Genomic DNA, 19648 nt, shown 5'->3' on the forward strand with positions numbered 1-19648 from the left:
GTTGTGCCCTCAATTCCTCAGCACACTGTGCAGTTTCTTGTAGGCAATGAACATTCAATAATGGTTTCTTAAAATAAAGAACTCGAGTTTCAGAAGCATTCGGAAGTTTAAACATTAAAAGATACACAAGATGTCAAATTCTTTTTTTATTTAAGTTAACATTTGTAGTTAAAATACAGGAGACTGCCTTAGCTTCCAGATAGGGCTAGCCACACATGTGCTTTAGAATTCCTTGGCATCTGTTCTGAAATGAGCCTTTGAAAACATGTGAACAGGCACTAAGACTAGAATTGAATGTGCTCACCAGAATTATTAGGCTGGTTAAAACTGGAAATAAGTCAACAGAATCTTTAAAGAAACTCCAGCTTATTTTATCTTCTTTGTCTTTTTAATCATAGCTGCTAATAATTTCAGAGATGTATTTTCTAATTTCTTATTTAAATATATAATCAATTACCATTACTATAGGACTAACAGCTTCCAAACCATGCTACAGAATTCCCATAACTGACCCTTAATGACTCATTACTGTACCCATAGATTAGCATATCTACTGTTTGCAGTAGATGAAGAATACCTCAGAGACGCACACCTGGCCATGGTGCAGAGACAAAGAGCCCTAAATGGAGCATCGACGCTGCACCCTCTCCTCCCAAGGCTCCTTGATCACTGGAAGAGGGATGGGAGAGACTGTAAGAGACAGAGGTGGTGAACAAATACAAGGAAACAGCATCCTCTGGACATGACAGAGCAGCTGCAGATATGATCTGAGCCATATGACAAGCTCCAGGGAAGTTCTACCCACATCAAATCCCAGCATGGAGACGGGAGGTGGGTATGGCATCACACCTCTAGCCAAGAACTATTGGCAATTGATAGTTGCCAGGAGAACAAGTTTTCTTTAATAGTGTTGCCACTGATGGGTGAAAAGAAAAGAAAAAGAAGACACAGGATGGGTAAGGAAGGAGGGTGAATCTTGGAGAAAATGGAGGAGTGGGTGCATATGGTCAAAACTCACTGTGCTCAATTCTCAAAGAACTGATAAAAATATAACAACACATTTCCTGAAAGCGATATACTTACTATACTTAATTTGCAAATCAAGAGGTTTTTTTTTAGTGGATATATTTTATCCATGTCTTTCTGTATTTTTTTTCAGAGCATCACCAAAGCTAGTGAAGTACAGTTATATTGGACCAAGTCTACAACAGCTGCTTTGTGTCTTTTTGTGTGTGTGTGTGACCAGTCTTAGATACACATGTAAGTTGCTTTGATCTGATCCATCTGTCTTGTGATCTATTTACCTCATAGAGATATTGGCAAGAGGACCCTACATCTAGAATATATTCAAAGGTAGAATCACAAAAGTAGCAAGCATGTGATGGTGATTTTTGATTGTATGCAAGTCTATGGAGTTAAAGTCGCATTCTTTGGAAAACGGAAGAGTGAAACTCAGTACGGGTCTATGGTGGCATGTATTTCAGCTTTATGGAAAGGCTGGCTCGTTTAAAGAACTAACATGTGTGGATATGGTGTCAAAAGCCAAATGCAGATATATTCTAACAGTATTATCATCAATCTCATCATGTCAGCAGGTCAGGTGGAAGGCCAAGTCTGCACTGGTTCTCTGGAAGCATGGGAACACTTCCTTGGAGTCAGAACGCACCATTCCTCCTGCACTTAGATTAGCGGGAAACGAGGTCCAGAAGTGCAATGAAATAGCTAACTTCTGGCCAGACAGAGAAACACAATTCCAGCACAGGGCATGGCCCTCTGTAGAGGAGACAGCATGACTTTGCAACAGCTTGTTGCCAGGGATGAGGAGTTTTTTTTGGAGATAGTTATGAGGCAGGGAAGGCCCAGTGAGCAAGGAGGCGGGATTAGCTACGCCTCCACTGGCCACATAAGGCTCCGTCCCCTGCATGTGTGTTAGATTTCACACGAGTACCTAGAAAACTATGCCCAAGCTCATCTCATACTAGTGAAATTATAATCTGAAAGTGGGGTGATTTTAAAATGCCAGGGCCTTTTAAAAATGTCCATGATGATTCTTATTTGCAGCAGAGTTATGTGCTACTTGGTTTAAGCATTCACAAAAGGAAGATTGGGCTCCATCTAATCCGAGTTTCTATTTTGAAAATTTAAAAATCAGAAAAAGTTACATCTGATTATATTTAAATACAGACATCATTGACATGGTTCTTTCTAGGGAAATAATAATAAGTAAAGATATTTGATTAAATAATTTACTGATCGCTCTCGAAGGTGAATCGACATTGATAACAAACAGCATAATATTTAAGAAATGAGTAAATACTTTAAAGAAAGATGGTTTGATTGTTTTTATGAACTCTGGAATGCCTGAAAAATTCAAAGTCCTTTAAGCTAAAAAAGGAATATGCAAGTATTGTTATAAGCTTAGGATACATTTAATAGCAAGCATCTTCCTCCATTTAAAAATAAAGGAAAAAACCTGTTCAGATTCAAAATGTAAAATTAAAGCATTTAGAAACTAATATTTTCAGGGACTTATCTTTTAATAATAATATAATTAAAAAAAAAACCATGGAGCACCTCCACAAATAAGTACCTATAATTCTCGTGAGCCTAGAGTGGACTTTCTTTTTCCAATCATTTTGAGCAGTCTATGATGATTCCCCAAGTCCAGGAAGAAGTAAGTGCTGGAGGGGGTGGGGCAGGAAGAAGGGCAGTGGGGCAATCAGGAAAGATGACATTTGCAGGCATCAGAGGGTCCAGTTAGTGACTCCTCCATTCCTGTGCTGGATAAGATGATACTGGTAGTCTTAGGTATTTGCTCTTAGTAAAAGGTCTTACCTCCATTTTTCATATCCATCGCCCTAGAACCATACCAGCAGGGGAGGGTCATGGCTCAGGCTCTGAGTTTGCATTCAGAGTCCGTGCCATCTCAGCTGCGCACTATGTGAGGTTAATTGCAGAAGGCACCCTGAAAGCTAACATGCACTCCTTGCTTTCTAGCACATCCAACATCTGTGGGCACAGAGGGGATGCTTAGAAACATCCTTTAAAGGATGCTCACTCCCTTTTCTGCCAAGAGCTTAAGGAACACAAAGAGAGGCAAAATGCATGGTGAACACATGTGACAGCAGGTGAGATACTCAATACGAGATCTTCAGGCATAATAGGCAAGAATATTCTAAGCTCTTTAAACTTAGACTATTCTTCCCCATCATGGAGACAGAGAAGGGGTTACAAAGTAGCGAAGGAGCCTCACACTGAATATTAACCAAACCATCAGTAATGCCAGCAGTTTTTCCTCCGGTGAAGCGTTCAGCTGGGGAAAGAGCTGTATTTCTGAAGTTCAGTGTTCAGTGAGAGTCCTACTGCATTTTAAATCTAACTCTGATGACTGACACGCTGATTAAAAAGTGTTAGAACGTGAAATTGCTTTTGGCTCTCTCACCAAATATTAAGCGGAGTGCTTCTCCCCTTGTTTGATGCCAAGAACAAGATGTAGGAACCAGTTAAACTGCACAGTCCATCCTTTGTCTCTGCAAACTTCAATCTGGTCAAGGAAGTACTTCTTAGCATCCTCCTCGCTCTTCCCCACTGTGAGGGCATCCCGGATATACTCAATGTCTTCTTTGCTCGTTAGCTGGGGCATTCCTGTCATCAGCATCATGGAGAACAGGATGATGAGCAGGTTCGTGTGGTGGCGCAGAGCCAGATAAGCCCTAACACAGACGTCCTGGGTAAAGGAGAAGGAAAATGCTGTGATCGGTGTTCCAGCTGGAGCTTAAGTGTTCTGGGTGGATGGTGCCTTTTTGGCTGTGAGCAAGGCGGATTTCTAAAGACATTGGGTTGTGCTGGAATTTACATGTTACTGCTCATGCAAAAGAATTCTTTGGGAGCAAGACAGGTCTCTGCTGCACATAAAAAGTGTGATGGAGAACTTAAACTACTTTTATAATCTTGTAAACATAGCAAGTGTGTTCCAGCCAGTGAGCTCAAGGAAAGCCAGCTGACTCAGTCAAGCCTTATGCTAGTTGTTAAGTCTACCTTTCAGATTCAAGTTCTTGCCTAGGAAATTGAAGGTAGAAACACTTGTCCTATCTAAAGAGATCCAAGACACTTTTGAACACCATACTGGAATCAGTAAACTTTGTGTCAGTGAAAGCAATGTTTGCCAAGAGCTAATGAGATCCAAAGAAATGCAGGAAATGTGTTGGATTTGGCTCTGACATTTATTTATTTATTTTTTACATTTGTTGTATTTTAGGAAACAGATGAATTTGCTTTTCACCATTTGATGTTCTAAATTGTTGAATGAACCTAGGAATTTTAATACAAATTCCCAATACTGAGCAAAAGAAAGTGCTTTAAAAACTTATGACTAGCCAAGCAAAGTGGCTTATGCCTGTCATCCTAGCACTCTGGAGGTGGAGGCAGGAGGATCACTGTGAGTTTGAGGCAAGCTTAGACTACAGCATAAGTTCCAGATAACTCTGGCCTAGAGTGAAATCTGCTTCAAGAAACAGACAGACAGACAGACAGACAGACAGACAGACACACACACACACACACACACACACACACACACACAGAGAGAGAGAGAGAGACAGACACACACACACACACACACATACAGAGAGACAGACAGACAGACAGACACACACACACACACACACACACACAGAGACAGACAGACAGACCGACAGACAGAGACACAGAGACAGAAAGACACAGAGAGACAGAGACAGAGACACAGAGAGACAGAGACATAGAGAGAGGGTGGAGTAGGAGGGAGGCAGACAGAAAGAATCAAAGGCGTTTGCAGCAGGTGATGATGAATCATGCCTACCTGTTAAGCAACAGGCTCATTTGTGCCATTGTTTTAAAGCATAGGGAAGGCAGAAGACACTTAGTCTCATAAAGTGAGGACTCAACCTAAACAGCATGTCCTGGAGAGAGCATGTACAGAGAACTAGTGCTAATGATTATAGATATAGTTTATATAAAAACTGAAAAAAGTAAAAAAAATCCAAAACTCTCCTACATCATTCTAGATAGGAATTATGCCCAAACTGTAGTATTTTCTGACTATAACTATATTAACGTTCATTTTTGACTTTTACAAAATGTGAAAATTAATATGACATTAAAATGTAATGCTGTGAAGTACTGGGTATTATAAAACATAATTCTAAGTTTAAAAATGCCCCCCCCCAAAAAAACCAGAAAAGAAAGTATAAAATCAGAGAAGTGGAGATAAAATTATTAGCAGTTATAAATGATATGTTCTTTTCCCTGGAACTCTGATGAAAAGAAAATTCAAATATTATTATAACCAGTTTTTGATAAATTATGTTTTATATATTTGTGTGTGGGTATACATATGGAGGCTAGACGTCAATGCCAAGACACTGGTTGCCTTCCTCAGGCACTCTTAGCTGTATTGTCTGAGACAGTCTTTCACCGTCCTGGGGCTCAGCAATTCATCTAGACTAGTTGGCCAGCAGACCCTCCGCATCCACCCATCTTTACCTTATCAGCTCTGGGAAGTTACAGGCTTGTGCCACCATGATCATCTCTTAGGCGGGTGTGGAGTATGGCGTGGGGAGAGGAGTGGGCGGGGGGGGGGGGGGGAGGGGAGACTTGGGTCCTTGAGCTTGTGCAGCAAGTACCTTCCAACTGAGCTGTCTATCCAGCCATGCAGACTTTTTATAAAACGGATAGCAAGACAGTAAAAAGTAATGTAAATACTGGCCACCAGTTGGCAAGTGTCATGAAAAACAGAAACAACGAATACTGATAACAAGAAGAATGCTATGCCTAGAGCAAACACATCACAGAACCATGCAGAACCCACAGAGAGAAGCTGTAGAATTGAAGTGAACTACACAAAGAGGAACTTCAGTACATGAGAAAACATAGCATGTTTCTCAAAGAGAAAACTCCTTTTAGGGTATTATTTATTATTCTTGGGTTAATCAGTAAGCAGGGATATTTCAGTAAAATGTCTCACTAATTAAATCCAGGTAGGGGTTTTAGCTCATCCTGCATAGCCAGGGTCTAAGAAGACATTTTGAGGTCACAGTAAGGAGAACCTGCGCTCACTACAACAAATATCACAGCATTTTATGTGGCTCGGTGGTTCGGAGCACTGGCTGCTCTGGCAGAGAATCTGAATTTTATTCCCAGCACTCACCTGGTGTTTTACCGCCATCCCTGGTTCCAATTCTAAGATGTGAAAAAAACCCAAAAAAACAAAAAAACAAAAAAACTCAACAAAACAAAATAAACCAAAAACAAGACCCAAAAAACATTTTATGAAGCTGGAGGCGAAAAGAAGGGTGAAACGGTTTCCATTGTTTAAAAACAAGGGCAAGGAATGTTGTGGAACAGAGTGAAACTGTGGAGACACAAGTGAACAGCAAATACAAAGTGTAATGAAGACAAGCTCTGAGATTAGTGAGGGAAAGATCTGTTCTTTGACAAATGGGGTCTGGATAACTGATTCATTATTTGGGGAAAAGAAAATCAAAACTTCACTCCCTGAGACATGCCAAAAGAAATTGCAGATGAATCAAAGGCTTATACGTAAAAAGGGCAAATACTGAATAATTGGGAGTAAGAAGGGACTTTACTGATATAGAAAAAAATGGAGAAATTATAGAAATGTAAACACATATAAGCGATTATTAAGAGGGAATAACAAAGGAAGCATTTACGCAAAGATGACTCCTCAATCCCAAGTACAGGCAAGGATGTGTGACAATTCCCACAGTCAGACCCGAGAGCGGATGACAAGCCTTGAGGAGGGAGAGTCGCCAACAAACAAAGCATAAAGTAAGACAGAAACCGCCACACACACGATGGAGAAGATGTGTCCTCTTAGCTTCTTACAGATAGAACCTGTTCAGCCATCATAGACGACAGGAGGGCATAAGTGTGGCTTTACCAGCAGACCACGTGATAACACAGCTGTAGTCATGACAGGACTCAGCTGCGGTGGTTACAACGCCACATTTGTCAAAACGCAGAACTGTACACCTCAAATAGGTGAAAACCTCTGGCTGGCGTATATGCTCCGAAAGCTCAGCCTTTGAGAGAATCCGTAAGCCTACCCCCAGGTTCTCCCAGGCTAAGAAATTGAACTTTTAAAAAGTTGGGGCACCATTCCCATTAATTTACCTATAAGAGAAAGTTCTTGCGAACAGTGTCCAAGAAGGCAGCAAACTCAGTGTCCTGTGACAGGGGATGGATAGGAAGGCTGAAGGCAGCCAGCTCAGTCACATGTTCAGACTGTGAGAACAGTACTACATGAGGGTCATAAGCATGTAGAAGCATGTTAGGAAGCAGACACAAGAACACAGGTAGCATTTCCCATTTTTGTCAATTAATACACATGGCTTTGTCTGTATCTCCCAGCCAACCTTTCCTTGCTTCTGTGGCAAAATGGCCGCAACCTAAGGGAGAAAGGATTTGTCCTGGTTCATGGCTTTAGAGGGAGAAGCTAAGACAACACCGCAGGAGCTTCAGGTGGCTGTTTGGTCACATTGCAGTGGACAGGAATCTGAGGACGCGGGTTGGAATCAGAAACAGGCGAAACCTTCAAAGAGCCTGTGGCATGTACCTTCCAGCTGTACCTTAAGGGGCTTCAACCCAGGACTAAGTGTAAAGACACCTGCAGGGGAGGGACTTTTCAGTCTCAAGCCATAACACTGTATCATTTGCCTGTGGCACTGTAACCACAATGATTTAGAGGTCAGGCCTGTGTCACACTGGACAGTGGAAGGTGGACATATTACCCTATCTAAGTAAAATGTCATAGATCATTTTGATGCAAGTAAGGCAATTTATATAAAACACAGGCACAGAAGGCTGCACAGACTGAGGGTGCTGGTCGTGTCAGGACCTTTCTTTCCTACCAGGAGTCAGAACTCTTCTGCTCACCACAGAGGAAGGGGCTAATGGTAGCCTGCAGAGCCTGTCGGGCTGTTCCAGCTGCAGCCCAGGTTTTAACAGTCCCCTGGCGGCAGCCCCAGTACATTAGTGCCCTTGCATTCTAAATGATGCCACTGATGTCCGGAAATCATTTTCTTTGCTCATCCAACCCACTGAGGCATTTTAGTAATTACAGGAGCTAAGTGCAGACTTTACCTCAGGCCACAGAGTCATTAATTTGCCAACTCTTGCGATTTTCACACAGACTTGGGTGGGTGGGGCATCTTTTGATTCGGGAGCAAAGCACATTTTGATTTTTAATTATTTTCTATCCTTCTATACACTAGGGGCTCCAGGCAAATCTTTTGCTGCACGAGACCACTATGTGTCAATCTCCTTTTAATGGAAAAAAATCTCCAGAATGGAAATTAAACCCAGACAAAGTTATTGTCACACTAATCCATAGGTGCTCAGCAAACACTTTCAGGTGATGGTAATAGATTCAACTATCCCTGTGCCCAAAGAGATTTACAGAGGGAAAGGAGCAGCTGGCCCACTTCTCTTGAAGACCATCCCACCCTGACATCATCTTCTGGTGTATGTTGAGGAGGGAACTTGGAGCCTTATGCGTGCCTGGCAAGGACCATCCTACTGAGGGCCATTACCGGCCTGCATGACTGACTTGTATTGGTTTTAGTTTGTTCGATGAATCCTAACTTTCAAAAGCAGGCTCTTCTATAAGAAAGAAACCTCTTCCCCCAAACTAACTGCAATGTTCCATACTTGGCAGACATGATGTGCAAGTTCCGACTGGCGGCACAGACTTGGAACTTGAGTGTAGATGTTACTGTCCTCTGTTGGAGGTAGAGTGGAATAGAAACTAACAGAAGGGTCACACCTAGGTGTGTGAATTCAAATTTTGCCTTTCTTATTGACACGCTGTCTTATTGACAATCAGAGAGGTCATATGACGCCTCTGGACTTCAGTGTTTTCATTTGTAGGATGAGTCCAATAGTAACAGCAGTACCAATACTTACGGCTGTGGTGAGATATAAGTGCTGTGTAACTGGTTGACTTTCTTTACTAAATACTATGAAGAGCTGCATCACTGAACACATTTTCCAAGGCTAAGGTCATCCGTTTCTTATGTAGACCATCTGCCAAAAATGTTTCTTAGACAGTTCAGTTAATGGGTATGCAAGTGGGTTATTAGCTTTTGTTTGTTTGTTTTTACGGCACATAGGAAGGGGCTGTCTTTACATTGGCTTACCCAGGAGGGGTACATAGGATGCCACACAAAGTGTATCTACAGGCGCTTCTTTGGGGACCATGGTTGGGTAGTGCTCCACCCACTCAAGCCCCAAAAGTTTCATTTCTCTCCTTTAGACTCAGTGACAAGGCTTGTGAGCATGTCCTGGTCACACTACTTCAGCCCAGGGGACTGTGGTTTGAGTGGCTTCAAGGATATGGCTGGGGAGCTCAGGGGAAAACCCAGAACACAGAAGTTGCTGCTTGTTGAAAGTGATTTTTTTTTCTTCCTGGGCTCAAACATTGTTCTTCGCAACTGCCTTTGAGAGGCTGTGTGCTATGGAGTTAAGAAGAAAGAGAGTCTGGTTTGGGGGGCTTGGTTTTGTGTACTACTTAATGTGGAAAACATTCCATTACCAATGAAGGCGTTGGTGGCACACTCTGCATTAGTAGCTAATAAATAGGTCGAGCCTGCAGAGCACAGCTGCTCTTAATTTCATTGTTGTCTAAATGCCTGAATTGTAGGTTCTAAGCCCTAAAAGGAATGCATGTTTTTATAAGCTACCACCTCCACACATCTTGAAAACAAAAGAATTCATTACCATTTCAGGCCCCGAACCCTGCCTTGATATAGTAACACTCCCAGCTGCTGACTCACTAGCCACTCCAGTCATTAAACCAACTAACCTTACACACCAAAGAGCAGTTCTAGGGTGTTCAAGGTCATATGGATACTTTTTTTTAACAACCCAGACTCTCCATTCCCCCTTAGTGATGAACTGGACATATTCACTTAAGTAAAGAAATGACATCAGAACCATGAAACAGAAACTCCAGGGAAAGATTCTAAGGCTGGGGGGTGGGAGAGGAAAAATATTCATCACTGAACAAAAAAATGTTGCCTCTGCCTGCACACACACACACACACACACACACACACACACACACACACACACGCACACACATACATACATACACACACATTCAGTGTGTTGGCCAACCAACGCTCTTAGTATTTATCTTGGCAAACAGGAAAGGTTGTTGATTCATAGACCTAACAGTGCAGGAAGAAGCACTCTGTAGAAGTCTGAACAGAGAGTGTCTGATCCTTTCCTTGGCTAGTCATTTATTGAGATAGAATTAGTAGTTTCATAACTATGGACTTGAACGAGATTCTCAAAAGGGATATACGATCATCTCTCAAATATTTAGATAAGATTCATTAGGAGTACAAAGGCTAGGATTACATTGTTTTCTTTTAGTCTGTATTAAGAATGTTCTCTTTCTGTGTGTCTGTGTGTCTCTGTCTGTCCCTCTGTCTCTGTCTCTCTTTGTCTCTCTGCCTTTGTCTCTGTCTCTCTGTCTCTCTGTCTCTCTGTCTCTGTGTCTCTGTCTCTCTGTCTGTATCTTCTAGCCTTGTACCAAGGAGATTTGAAGTGATCTATTTGAATATATAAAAGTAAAAATAATGTAACTTAACGGTAGATGAAAAAGGGAAAATATTTACAATAGGTCACAGAAAGAAAAAAAAAAAAAAAACCCCACAGCAACAACCCATAGATCATGTATATTTACAAAGAGTGATTTTCAGCTACATTTCTAGCCAAAGGAACTATCTAATCCAGTTCTCCATCTAATTTTGAGAAGTTAAAGCTCAAACTCAAACCAAACCTTATTTATGAGAAACAGTGCTTTTATAGAAACTGAGACCAATGGAAATTTCCCAAGAGGATTATTGTGGAGAGCTCACTTGGAAGATAATAGAAAACATACCTTATAGCGTTGCTACAGTAGACACAGCAACTCTTTAAAAGGAATGAGCCATCAAGAGGATGGCTTTGTTGACTGAGTAGTATTTAGAAGCCCAACACCCAGGCTCTAATATCTCAGGTGTTGAAGAACATTCATGCTGGTGGAATAACCCATAAATGAATTTACTGGTGCTCCAATGCTATGCCTCTAGCATTAGATTTGTATGCTTTCCAGATTAAATTTAACAGATAAACCAAGTCCTAAGAATCTGAAAACCCCAATGCGAGTCTTCATCTTGGGGAAATACCTTATCAATATATTTGAACTCTTACCCTGTTTTGTATGCATCTACTTACAGGTAACACGGAGAGATGGGAGGTACTTGGCCTTTGTGTTGGGATGAAGGAGGCTGCACCTGACCTCATTAATTGGCCAGAGTGAAAATCCCAAGAGGGAACCCATTGCCAGCTCTGGACATCTAATGTATTAGGTACACTTGTCATCTCCTACTTGACCTATATTAGGCAGTAATTAGGGTAATTTGTGCTTAACCAATTGTGTTCCAAGTGTTATTCTTTGCTCTACTCTTTCCCTCCCTACCAGCCTGGGGTCCTGTTTCAATGGATGTATATTTTCTTTCCCGACTCAGATTCTAAGACACACTCCACAGAGACCTATGTTGCACCCAGACTGGGCAATTGTACTTTTTGTTCTTCTTGGATGCTCCTTCCCCTCCCTGCATCTCAGACAGGATGAAACTAAATTTATCCCTAAAGGGTTCCTTCTAGGAATAGCCCTTTTCTATCTTCCAGGCAGGATCAATTGTTCCCTCTCTCAGTACATTGCTAACACAGAGCATTCCTTAGCGTGGAGTGGTGCCAGTCAGACTTCTGACGCTGCTGTGCCTTTGCTTTGGATCACCTGTGGCCAGCACAATGTTCAGAGCACTGCAGATAACCTGCCCATGTGAGATGGCTGCAAGTTTTCCATACAAAAGCTAAGTTAGGTCTTGGGAAAGATTCACCACTTCAAAATGATAAAGGTTGGAGAATAGTTCTATTTGAAGGGGATTAACTGGGCCCTCGCTTTTTCAAGAACAGCAACTGGAGTCTGTGACCTGGCCCAGTGCCAATGTCCTTCCTGTCTTACACACGGTGAGCACAGCTTGATGACAACAACAGGATGGAGCAGGAGGCTGGGAAGTGCAGTCAGCAGGTAGCAGACATCCACAGGCAGGAGACCTGCCATAGGCAGGAAAGGAAGCCCAAGAGGGGTAATAGGGATCAACAGTCCAAGGATGCCACAGAAGACTGTCTGATGGTAGGGGCTCCTTCATGCTGTGGCTGGGCTTAGGGAGAACAATTGTGTTTCAGTGAAGTGAAGCAAGAAGAAGGCAGCATTCCACCCCTAGAGGGAGGCTGAGGCAGGTGCCTCTGGTGGGGACACTGAGGCAGAAGCAATTAGAACAACTCAGGATCCCGGGGTTCAGCCTGATTCTAGCAGACATGGACTTCAGTCAAGGATCTTCAGGTTCTTAGCAACTTTCTGAGTCAGAGCTCTGTCCTTGGACATGTTCTTGGACCTGTAGGCTGAAGGCCTGGTGCACCCTGATATGGGGACAAGATGGCTGATTTGGGGACAAGATAGCAGGTCTGGGAAACAGGGCAGACTGGTAACATTGGCAAGAAAACTTTAGTGTAGATCAAAGTAACCATCTCTGGGCTTCCTAGGAAATGCTTCTTAACAGTGACATCTAGGGGCAAGTGCCTTTAGGGACACCCCTCAAACTGTCTTCTCTGCACAAATGAATGCGGTTTGGCTCTCTAGATGATCAGCACTAGCTCTCAGTGCCTGCAGCATGCAAAGAACCTCTTCCTTTACAAAGAGCTGGTCTTGGGAGATCAAGTTGCTCATGTTCCATGAAATGAACTTGTATTGACCATGTCCTAAAGGAATGTATCCCACATCCTGTGCTCTGCATATAGATGACTGCTTTGACACTCGCCTACCCACCTCCTCCCCACACACAGAAAGGGAGGAAGAATTCATCTCAGTAAAAAAAAAAAAATTCTCCACAGAAACATGGTAGGTAACACGTGATATCCCCCTATTTATATTATTAATTTCCTCTTAAGGTTTGGTTGTCATTCCTGGCATGGGGATACTACCTGCACACTAAAGCCTTCTAGGTGGCTTGATTTGATGGTGGTTGTCAGTGTGTTAATAGCTCCTTCACTCACACAGTACAAATGCATGCTGAGAATCAGGGCTCTCTGGAGGTGATTTCAGTCTGATTAACTCCTCCCTTGGAAGGAACTGCCCTTCGACCTCTTGCTCTTTCACTCAGCAAATATCTTCCAAGTGCTTCCTGTATCTCAGACCCACATGATAGACACAGGACTCATGCAGCCCTGCTGACATTTGCAAAGGGAGCAGCAAACAGGACAAAGATCTGTGATAGATGCAATGCAGGAGACCAAGTGGGCAGAGCGCCAAAAGACCAGCAGGAAGGCCTGTGCCAGAAGTCTGCCCTTTTGTAGGATATTTTCATTGAGACCTTCAGGGAGGGCAGGTCTTCTTAGTGGTTGGCCAAAGCAGTAGAGCAGCATGGGTTGCTGGGAGACATGGCGGAAAACTGCAAAGTAACGGAGTGTGGGGGCTGCTGTGGACGAGGCTGCAGGGACAGAGATGCACAACACGGGCCTTGCAGAGCACTCAGGTGCTAATCAAAGCGATGAATGTGCGGCATGTGGAAGGTGGGAAGCCATCCTCAGTTTGCAGTTTGCTGTAACCATCCCCCACCCTGCACACCATACACACTCACACACACACACACACACACACACACACACACACACACACACACACACACACATGAAATCTTGGTATACAGTCCAGATAGTCCAGGCTGACCTCTATCTAACCCCTGATTCTTCTGCTCCAACCACCCATGTCTATTTCTTAAAATAAGTTCTAAAGCAAATTCTGACTTACCTACAACCTTTGAAAAGATAAATATGAGTGGTAGGGAGATTATGAAATGCTGGTAGTGTTGTCTCTGGAAGGTGGGATAATGAGGTTTAATGTGATGCTTAAATGAAAATTGCTTTTGGGTGGGCATGGTGGTGCCTTTAGTCCAGCACTTGGGAGACAGAGGCAGGCACATCTCTGTGACCTGAGGACAGCCTGGTCTACGTAGTGAGACTCTGTCTCGAAACGCAAAGCAAATAAACCAAAGGGTTTTTTTTTTTTTTTAATAAAAAAATTACTGCTCAGAAAAATGGTAATATAATTCTTATTAAATAAATAGGAATCTAAATTTGTTTGGCCGTAAGTAAAATTGTGTGTTATATATGTTTATAGCTATCCACTGAAATTTAAAATATAGTGCTATTGAGGCAGGATAGAAAGAGAGAAAATTACAAGGACCTAGGAACAAAGAGGAACTTCTCATCTCAGAGTCTGAAGCCTCTTCCTGCATGACAAGGAAGAATTGCAGCACAATTAATATTTCTTGTGAAGGTTAGTGGCTTACAGGCAGTATTCCTTTCATATGTAGATGTCTTATGCTAAATAAAAGCAATGAACCAGGCTGGATACCCAATGTATGATGATGCTGTCCCAACATCTGCTGACTTTCACTTCACCCATAGTCACACACAACTCAGGAACCACCCTATGATCTCAGGTCCCTGAGCAACCTCAGAGCACAACGGCTTCAAGAATTACAGATCCTATATGTATTTATAACGTCAGTGAAAGTCAGAGCTTAGAGAGGCTCATATCTGTGCTCAAGGACATGTCTTCCTGCCTCTACAGTGAGGCTAGGCTTGGCTACTTCGTGATGCTTCTTTTTTCTACCCTTTATCACCTCACCCCAGTGTTACCATGGCTACTAGCAAACTGCAACCAACACGGACCTCCTAGTGGGGCTCTAGCATTTATGTATCCTCTGAAAAGTTCCCAGAATTCCAAACATCACACAATTTCAGAAACTATCTGCAGCTGGCAGACCATGCTTTTGTGAGTTCATGAAGCAAATCATAGTCAGCTGCTGTGGACAGTCTAAAGCAGCCCCACATTGCTACCCCTGGCATTAAAATGAAAGCACATTTTTATAATATTTCTGTGTTTTTAAAGAAGTCAAAATTCCAGAATTGCCACTACACTACAGCCTTTCCTTTTCTTAACATCCATGCTTAAAAGTCTACATTAAAATATCATTAATAAACCACAACTCTGTTTCATCCTAGTTTGTCCTCAAAATATTTTCTGCAGTGAAGTCAAAGATTTGTTTTTGTCTCAATTGCTGGCCCTAAAAGACGAAGTGAGTGCTGGAAAGATGGCTGGGTGGGTGAAGGTATTGTCCCTGCATATGTGACAACTCGAGTTTGACCCTAGAACCCACATGAAGGTGGAAAGGGAGCACCGACTCCCAGACATTGCCCTCTGACCTCTATACACATGCTGTGGCATGACCACACCCAACAATAACAAAATAAGATAACATTTAAGGATTAAGGGAGCTCCTTAGGCTGACCCACAGCACCGCACCATGCTTCTATCCCTGAAACAGCTGTTAATATAAAACAAGTCACTAATGTATTAAAAAAAAAAAACAACTGTTTGCCTTGTTTAAAAAATACATCTTCTCAGTCAAAGGGAGATGGAAATTGTCATCATTAAAATACACTTAACCCCTGCCTGTGGGAAGGCTGCCCTGAAGGCTACAGATGTTCATAGATCCAAGTGTGAGCTCCAGTTTTGTGTCACTGCCCTAATCACGGCTTGTTCCTAACATTGGCCGCACTCTAGAAGTAACTGATGGAATGACCTCAGGCTGGGCCAGTCTTCTCGGACAGGGGAGAATGGGATAAAGCCCAGCCTTCCTCTTTTGGTTCGACATTGTGATCCCCAGTTCCATGGCCGCCCATGTGTGTATTGTATATGGAAGAGGCTTGCCCCACCCTTAACGAAGAGCGGGCCAGCTCTTCTCTGGCCTGTCTAATGGGTTATTCATATATGCATCGATTAACATCATGAGGCCGAGCTAGCAAAGGGGACTTATCGTGCAAAATGTGAATGTGTACTTTTCCTAGTTTGCCTAAACATGATGACTTTATTCCACCAGCCTCTGAGACATTGCTGGGAGAATTTATGCATGTAGTTCCCGGGGGTAGACAGATAGAAGGACTTTTCCAATTACAAGAACAAAATAAGAAACACAATAAGAATTAGCAATATGAAAGAAAGAAAGAAAGAAAAGAAATGGAAAAAAAAAAAAAGAAAAGGCAAAGGAAGATTTGCCCAAGTCCACAGTTAAGTGATGGAGCTCGGCTGCCCATCTTTGTCAAGCTTTGGAAATCTTGCATGTGGATGACTTCCTGCTTCAGTGGTCAGCTTTTCTCCTGTAAGTGAAGAGGGTGAGTTGGGGGTTGGGTGAGGGGATAAGATGGTGTGAGAACAGGTAAGGGTGGGATTCAAGTACCTCTTTATAACAGGCTACTTCGCTGTCATATATATATATATGTATATATATATATATATACATATATTGCCTGAGATCTTCCTTCAAAAGCAGTTTTTTAAATATTTCCAAAGTTGGAAGACTTGCCTGATGTCTAAACAGGTAGTAAGCGAGCCTCTGCTGTGGTCTGAGATGGGCTAAACATTCTGCATATTTCACTGCAATAATGCTGAGCAGCTGGCTCTGACATATGCTCCCACCATTGCTACAGCCACAGTGCTCCCTATAGATCTAGAGCAATGGGTTCTAGCTTCCCGGTGAAACCCTCCCCCAATAAATTATTTTCATTGCTTCTTTGTAACCATAACTTTGATACTGTTATGAGTCATGATGTAAATATCTGATGTGTGGGATATCTGATATGCAACCCCTGTGAAAGGGCTGTTTGACCCCAAATGGGGTTCAACCCACAGGTTGAGAACTGGTGGTCTAGAGTCAATGGGGCTAATGCTCTTGGTCTGGAACCTTCAGAACTACGAGCTAAATAAAAGCTTTTTATTTATAATATTAACTAAATAAATAGCATCTAGAAAACCCATAAGCAGGTCATGTTCCTTCTTTACAGATGAAGGAAGTAAGGCTCTACAAGGATGAATGACTGTTGTTGCAGACACAGCTGTTAAGCATACTCAAGTCAGTCTGCTACGAAGAACTTTGTTCCCTGTGCTATGGGCAGTATGTAGGTAATACTCAAAGGTGTGTAAAATGCTGACCAGTCTTCCCAAAACACAAGTGTGTAAAGTACAACACAATTCCCAGAGATGTGCATTGGGCGGTTCACACTATATGGATATCACATGACTGAAGGAGATTTGATGGCTTAAGAAACAAGCTTTGGTTACAGAGGATGGAGAGATGTTCTTGGAGCAAAGAGCATAGACTGTGAGAGCCCCACACACAGGTGTTGCTGTGAGACCCCCCCCCCACCAGGTATTGCTGTGAGAGTCCTCTCCCACAGGTGTTGCTATAAGATCCCCAACACACAGGTGTTGCTGTAAGATTCCCCCCCCCATACACAGGTGTTGCTGTAAGATTCCCCCCCCATACACAGGTGTTGCTGTAAGATTCCCCCCCCCCATACACAGGTGTTGCTGTAAGATCCCCCCCCCCATACACAGGTGTTGCTGTAAGATTCCCCCCCCCATACACAGGTGTTGCTGTAAGATTCCCCCCCCCATACACAGGTGTTGCTGTAAGATTCCCCCCCCCATACACAGGTGTTGCTGTAAGATTCCCCCCCCATACACAGGTGTTGCTGTAAGATTCCCCCCCCCCCATACACAGGTGTTGCTGTAAGATTCCCCCCCCCCCATACACAGGTGTTGCTGTAAGATTCCCCCCCCCATACACAGGTGTTGCTGTAAGATTCCCCCCCCCCATACACAGGTGTTGCTGTAAGATTCCCTCCCCCATACACAGGTGTTGCTGTAAGATTCCCCCCCCCCATACACAGGTGTTGCTGTAAGATTCCCCCCCCCATACACAGGTGTTGCTGTAAGATTCCCCCCCCCCCCATACACAGGTGTTGCTGTAAGATTCTCCCCCCCATACACAGGTGTTGCTGTAAGATTCCCCCCCCATACACAGGTGTTGCTGTAAGATTCCCCCCCCATACACAGGTGTTGCTGTAAGATTCCCCCCCCATACACAGGTGTTGCTGTAAGATTCCCCCCCCATACACAGGTGTTGCTGTAAGATCCCCCCCCCATACACAGGTGTTGCTGTAAGATTCCCCCCCCCCATACACAGGTGTTGCTGTAAGATTCCCCCCCCATACACAGGTGTTGCTGTAAGATTCCCCCCCCCCCCCATACACAGGTGTTGCTGTAAGATTCCCCCCCCCCATACACAGGTGTTGCTGTAAGATTTCCCCCCCCATACACAGGTGTTGCTGTAAGATTCCCCCCCCCCATACACAGGTGTTGCTGTAAGATTCCCCCCCTCATACACAGGTGTTGCTGTAAGATTCCCCCCCCCCATACACAGGTGTTGCTGTAAGATTCCCCCCCCCCATACACAGGTGTTGCTGTAAGATTCCCCCCCCCATACACAGGTGTTGCTGTAAGATTCCCCCCCCCCCCCATACACAGGTGTTGCTGTAAGATTCCCCCCCCCCCATACACAGGTGTTGCTGTAAGATTTCCCCCCCCCCATACACAGGTGTTGCTGTAAGATTCCCCCCCCCATACACAGGTGTTGCTGTAAGATTCCCCCCCTCATACACAGGTGTTGCTGTAAGATCCTGCTCCCCACACATAGGTGTTGCTCTGACTTGCTGTTGCTGAGAGGAGCAGGGCTCCTCTCTTGGCTTACTCATTATAAGCAGCTTTTTATCACAAAGGTTTTAAAGGTGAAAAACCATTGCAGGAGCAACAAAGAAAGCTAAAGGGGGCAATCTGCTGGTATTTGGAGTGACATGAGCTCTGTGTGGGTCCATAAGGACATCACCAGCTCCTGGACAAAGTGACAGACTCCTAGGTACTATCACTCACTGAGAACATATATATATATATGCTCTGAGCCACTGTTTGCTGTTGTCATGTCCTCATGTCCTGTCCGAAGCTAGTCAGATCAACTCCACTTTCAAGAGAGTACAACTAAGTGCTTTCTCTTCTCTAGGTAGTGAAATTCTTCTGCTCTACCCCCACCCCTGAAATGTGTCCAGTTTCTGGAAATTGTCTGAAACCCAGCTGAGGGTATGCAGAAATGCACACACCCAAACTCCTAAAACCATGTGAGCAGAGAGGGCAAGTCTGGTCATTACTAACTAGACAACCAGCCGGTAGATCAAAGACATAAGTTACAAAACAGCACATGGGAGTAGCTGTTCCTCTGCAGTGCAAGGATCATGTCATCTCCCAAGATCATGCTGGACTCAAAGGGAACCCTAGAAAAAGCCTTGTCCTTGAGATGTGGAGTGCAAAGCAGACCACAATGAAGGCACACTGAGGAAGGTAGCTACGTGCAGACAAATCAAGGCTAAGGGGGCTTCTGTTTTGTGTTTGTTTTGTTATAAAATAGGTAGGTGTACTTACAGCTTTTCTGAATTGTATTCTTCACAGCTATTAAATTCACAAATATAAAATGCTTTCATTATGTGTTTGAATCTAAACACTCCCAGGTAGATGCCTGTGGGGACTCGTTTGCCAGTAAGTGGAACCAGAGCTCACTGCACAGCCAGCCTGTGGGCAAGC

General features: G+C 43.5%; 1 protein-coding gene across 4 annotated transcripts in view; it reads right to left on the bottom strand.

Moving 5' to 3' along the window:
• Window positions 1-3308: 3308 nt before the first annotated feature.
• Window positions 3309-19648, bottom strand: part of Pik3cg (phosphatidylinositol-4,5-bisphosphate 3-kinase catalytic subunit gamma) — a 76484-nt gene continuing 60144 nt past the window's right edge. For all 4 annotated transcript variants that reach the window (XM_051144790.1, XM_051144773.1, XM_051144781.1 and 1 more), the window contains exon 11: window positions 3309-3727. In XM_051144790.1, coding sequence (XP_051000747.1) covers window positions 3449-3727 — 279 coding nt within the window. In that variant the 3' untranslated portion in view covers window positions 3309-3448. The remainder of the gene's footprint in view (window positions 3728-19648) is intronic.

This window comes from Acomys russatus, chromosome 1 (genome assembly GCF_903995435.1).
Source record: "Acomys russatus chromosome 1, mAcoRus1.1, whole genome shotgun sequence".
Taxonomy (NCBI): Eukaryota; Metazoa; Chordata; class Mammalia; order Rodentia; family Muridae; genus Acomys; species Acomys russatus.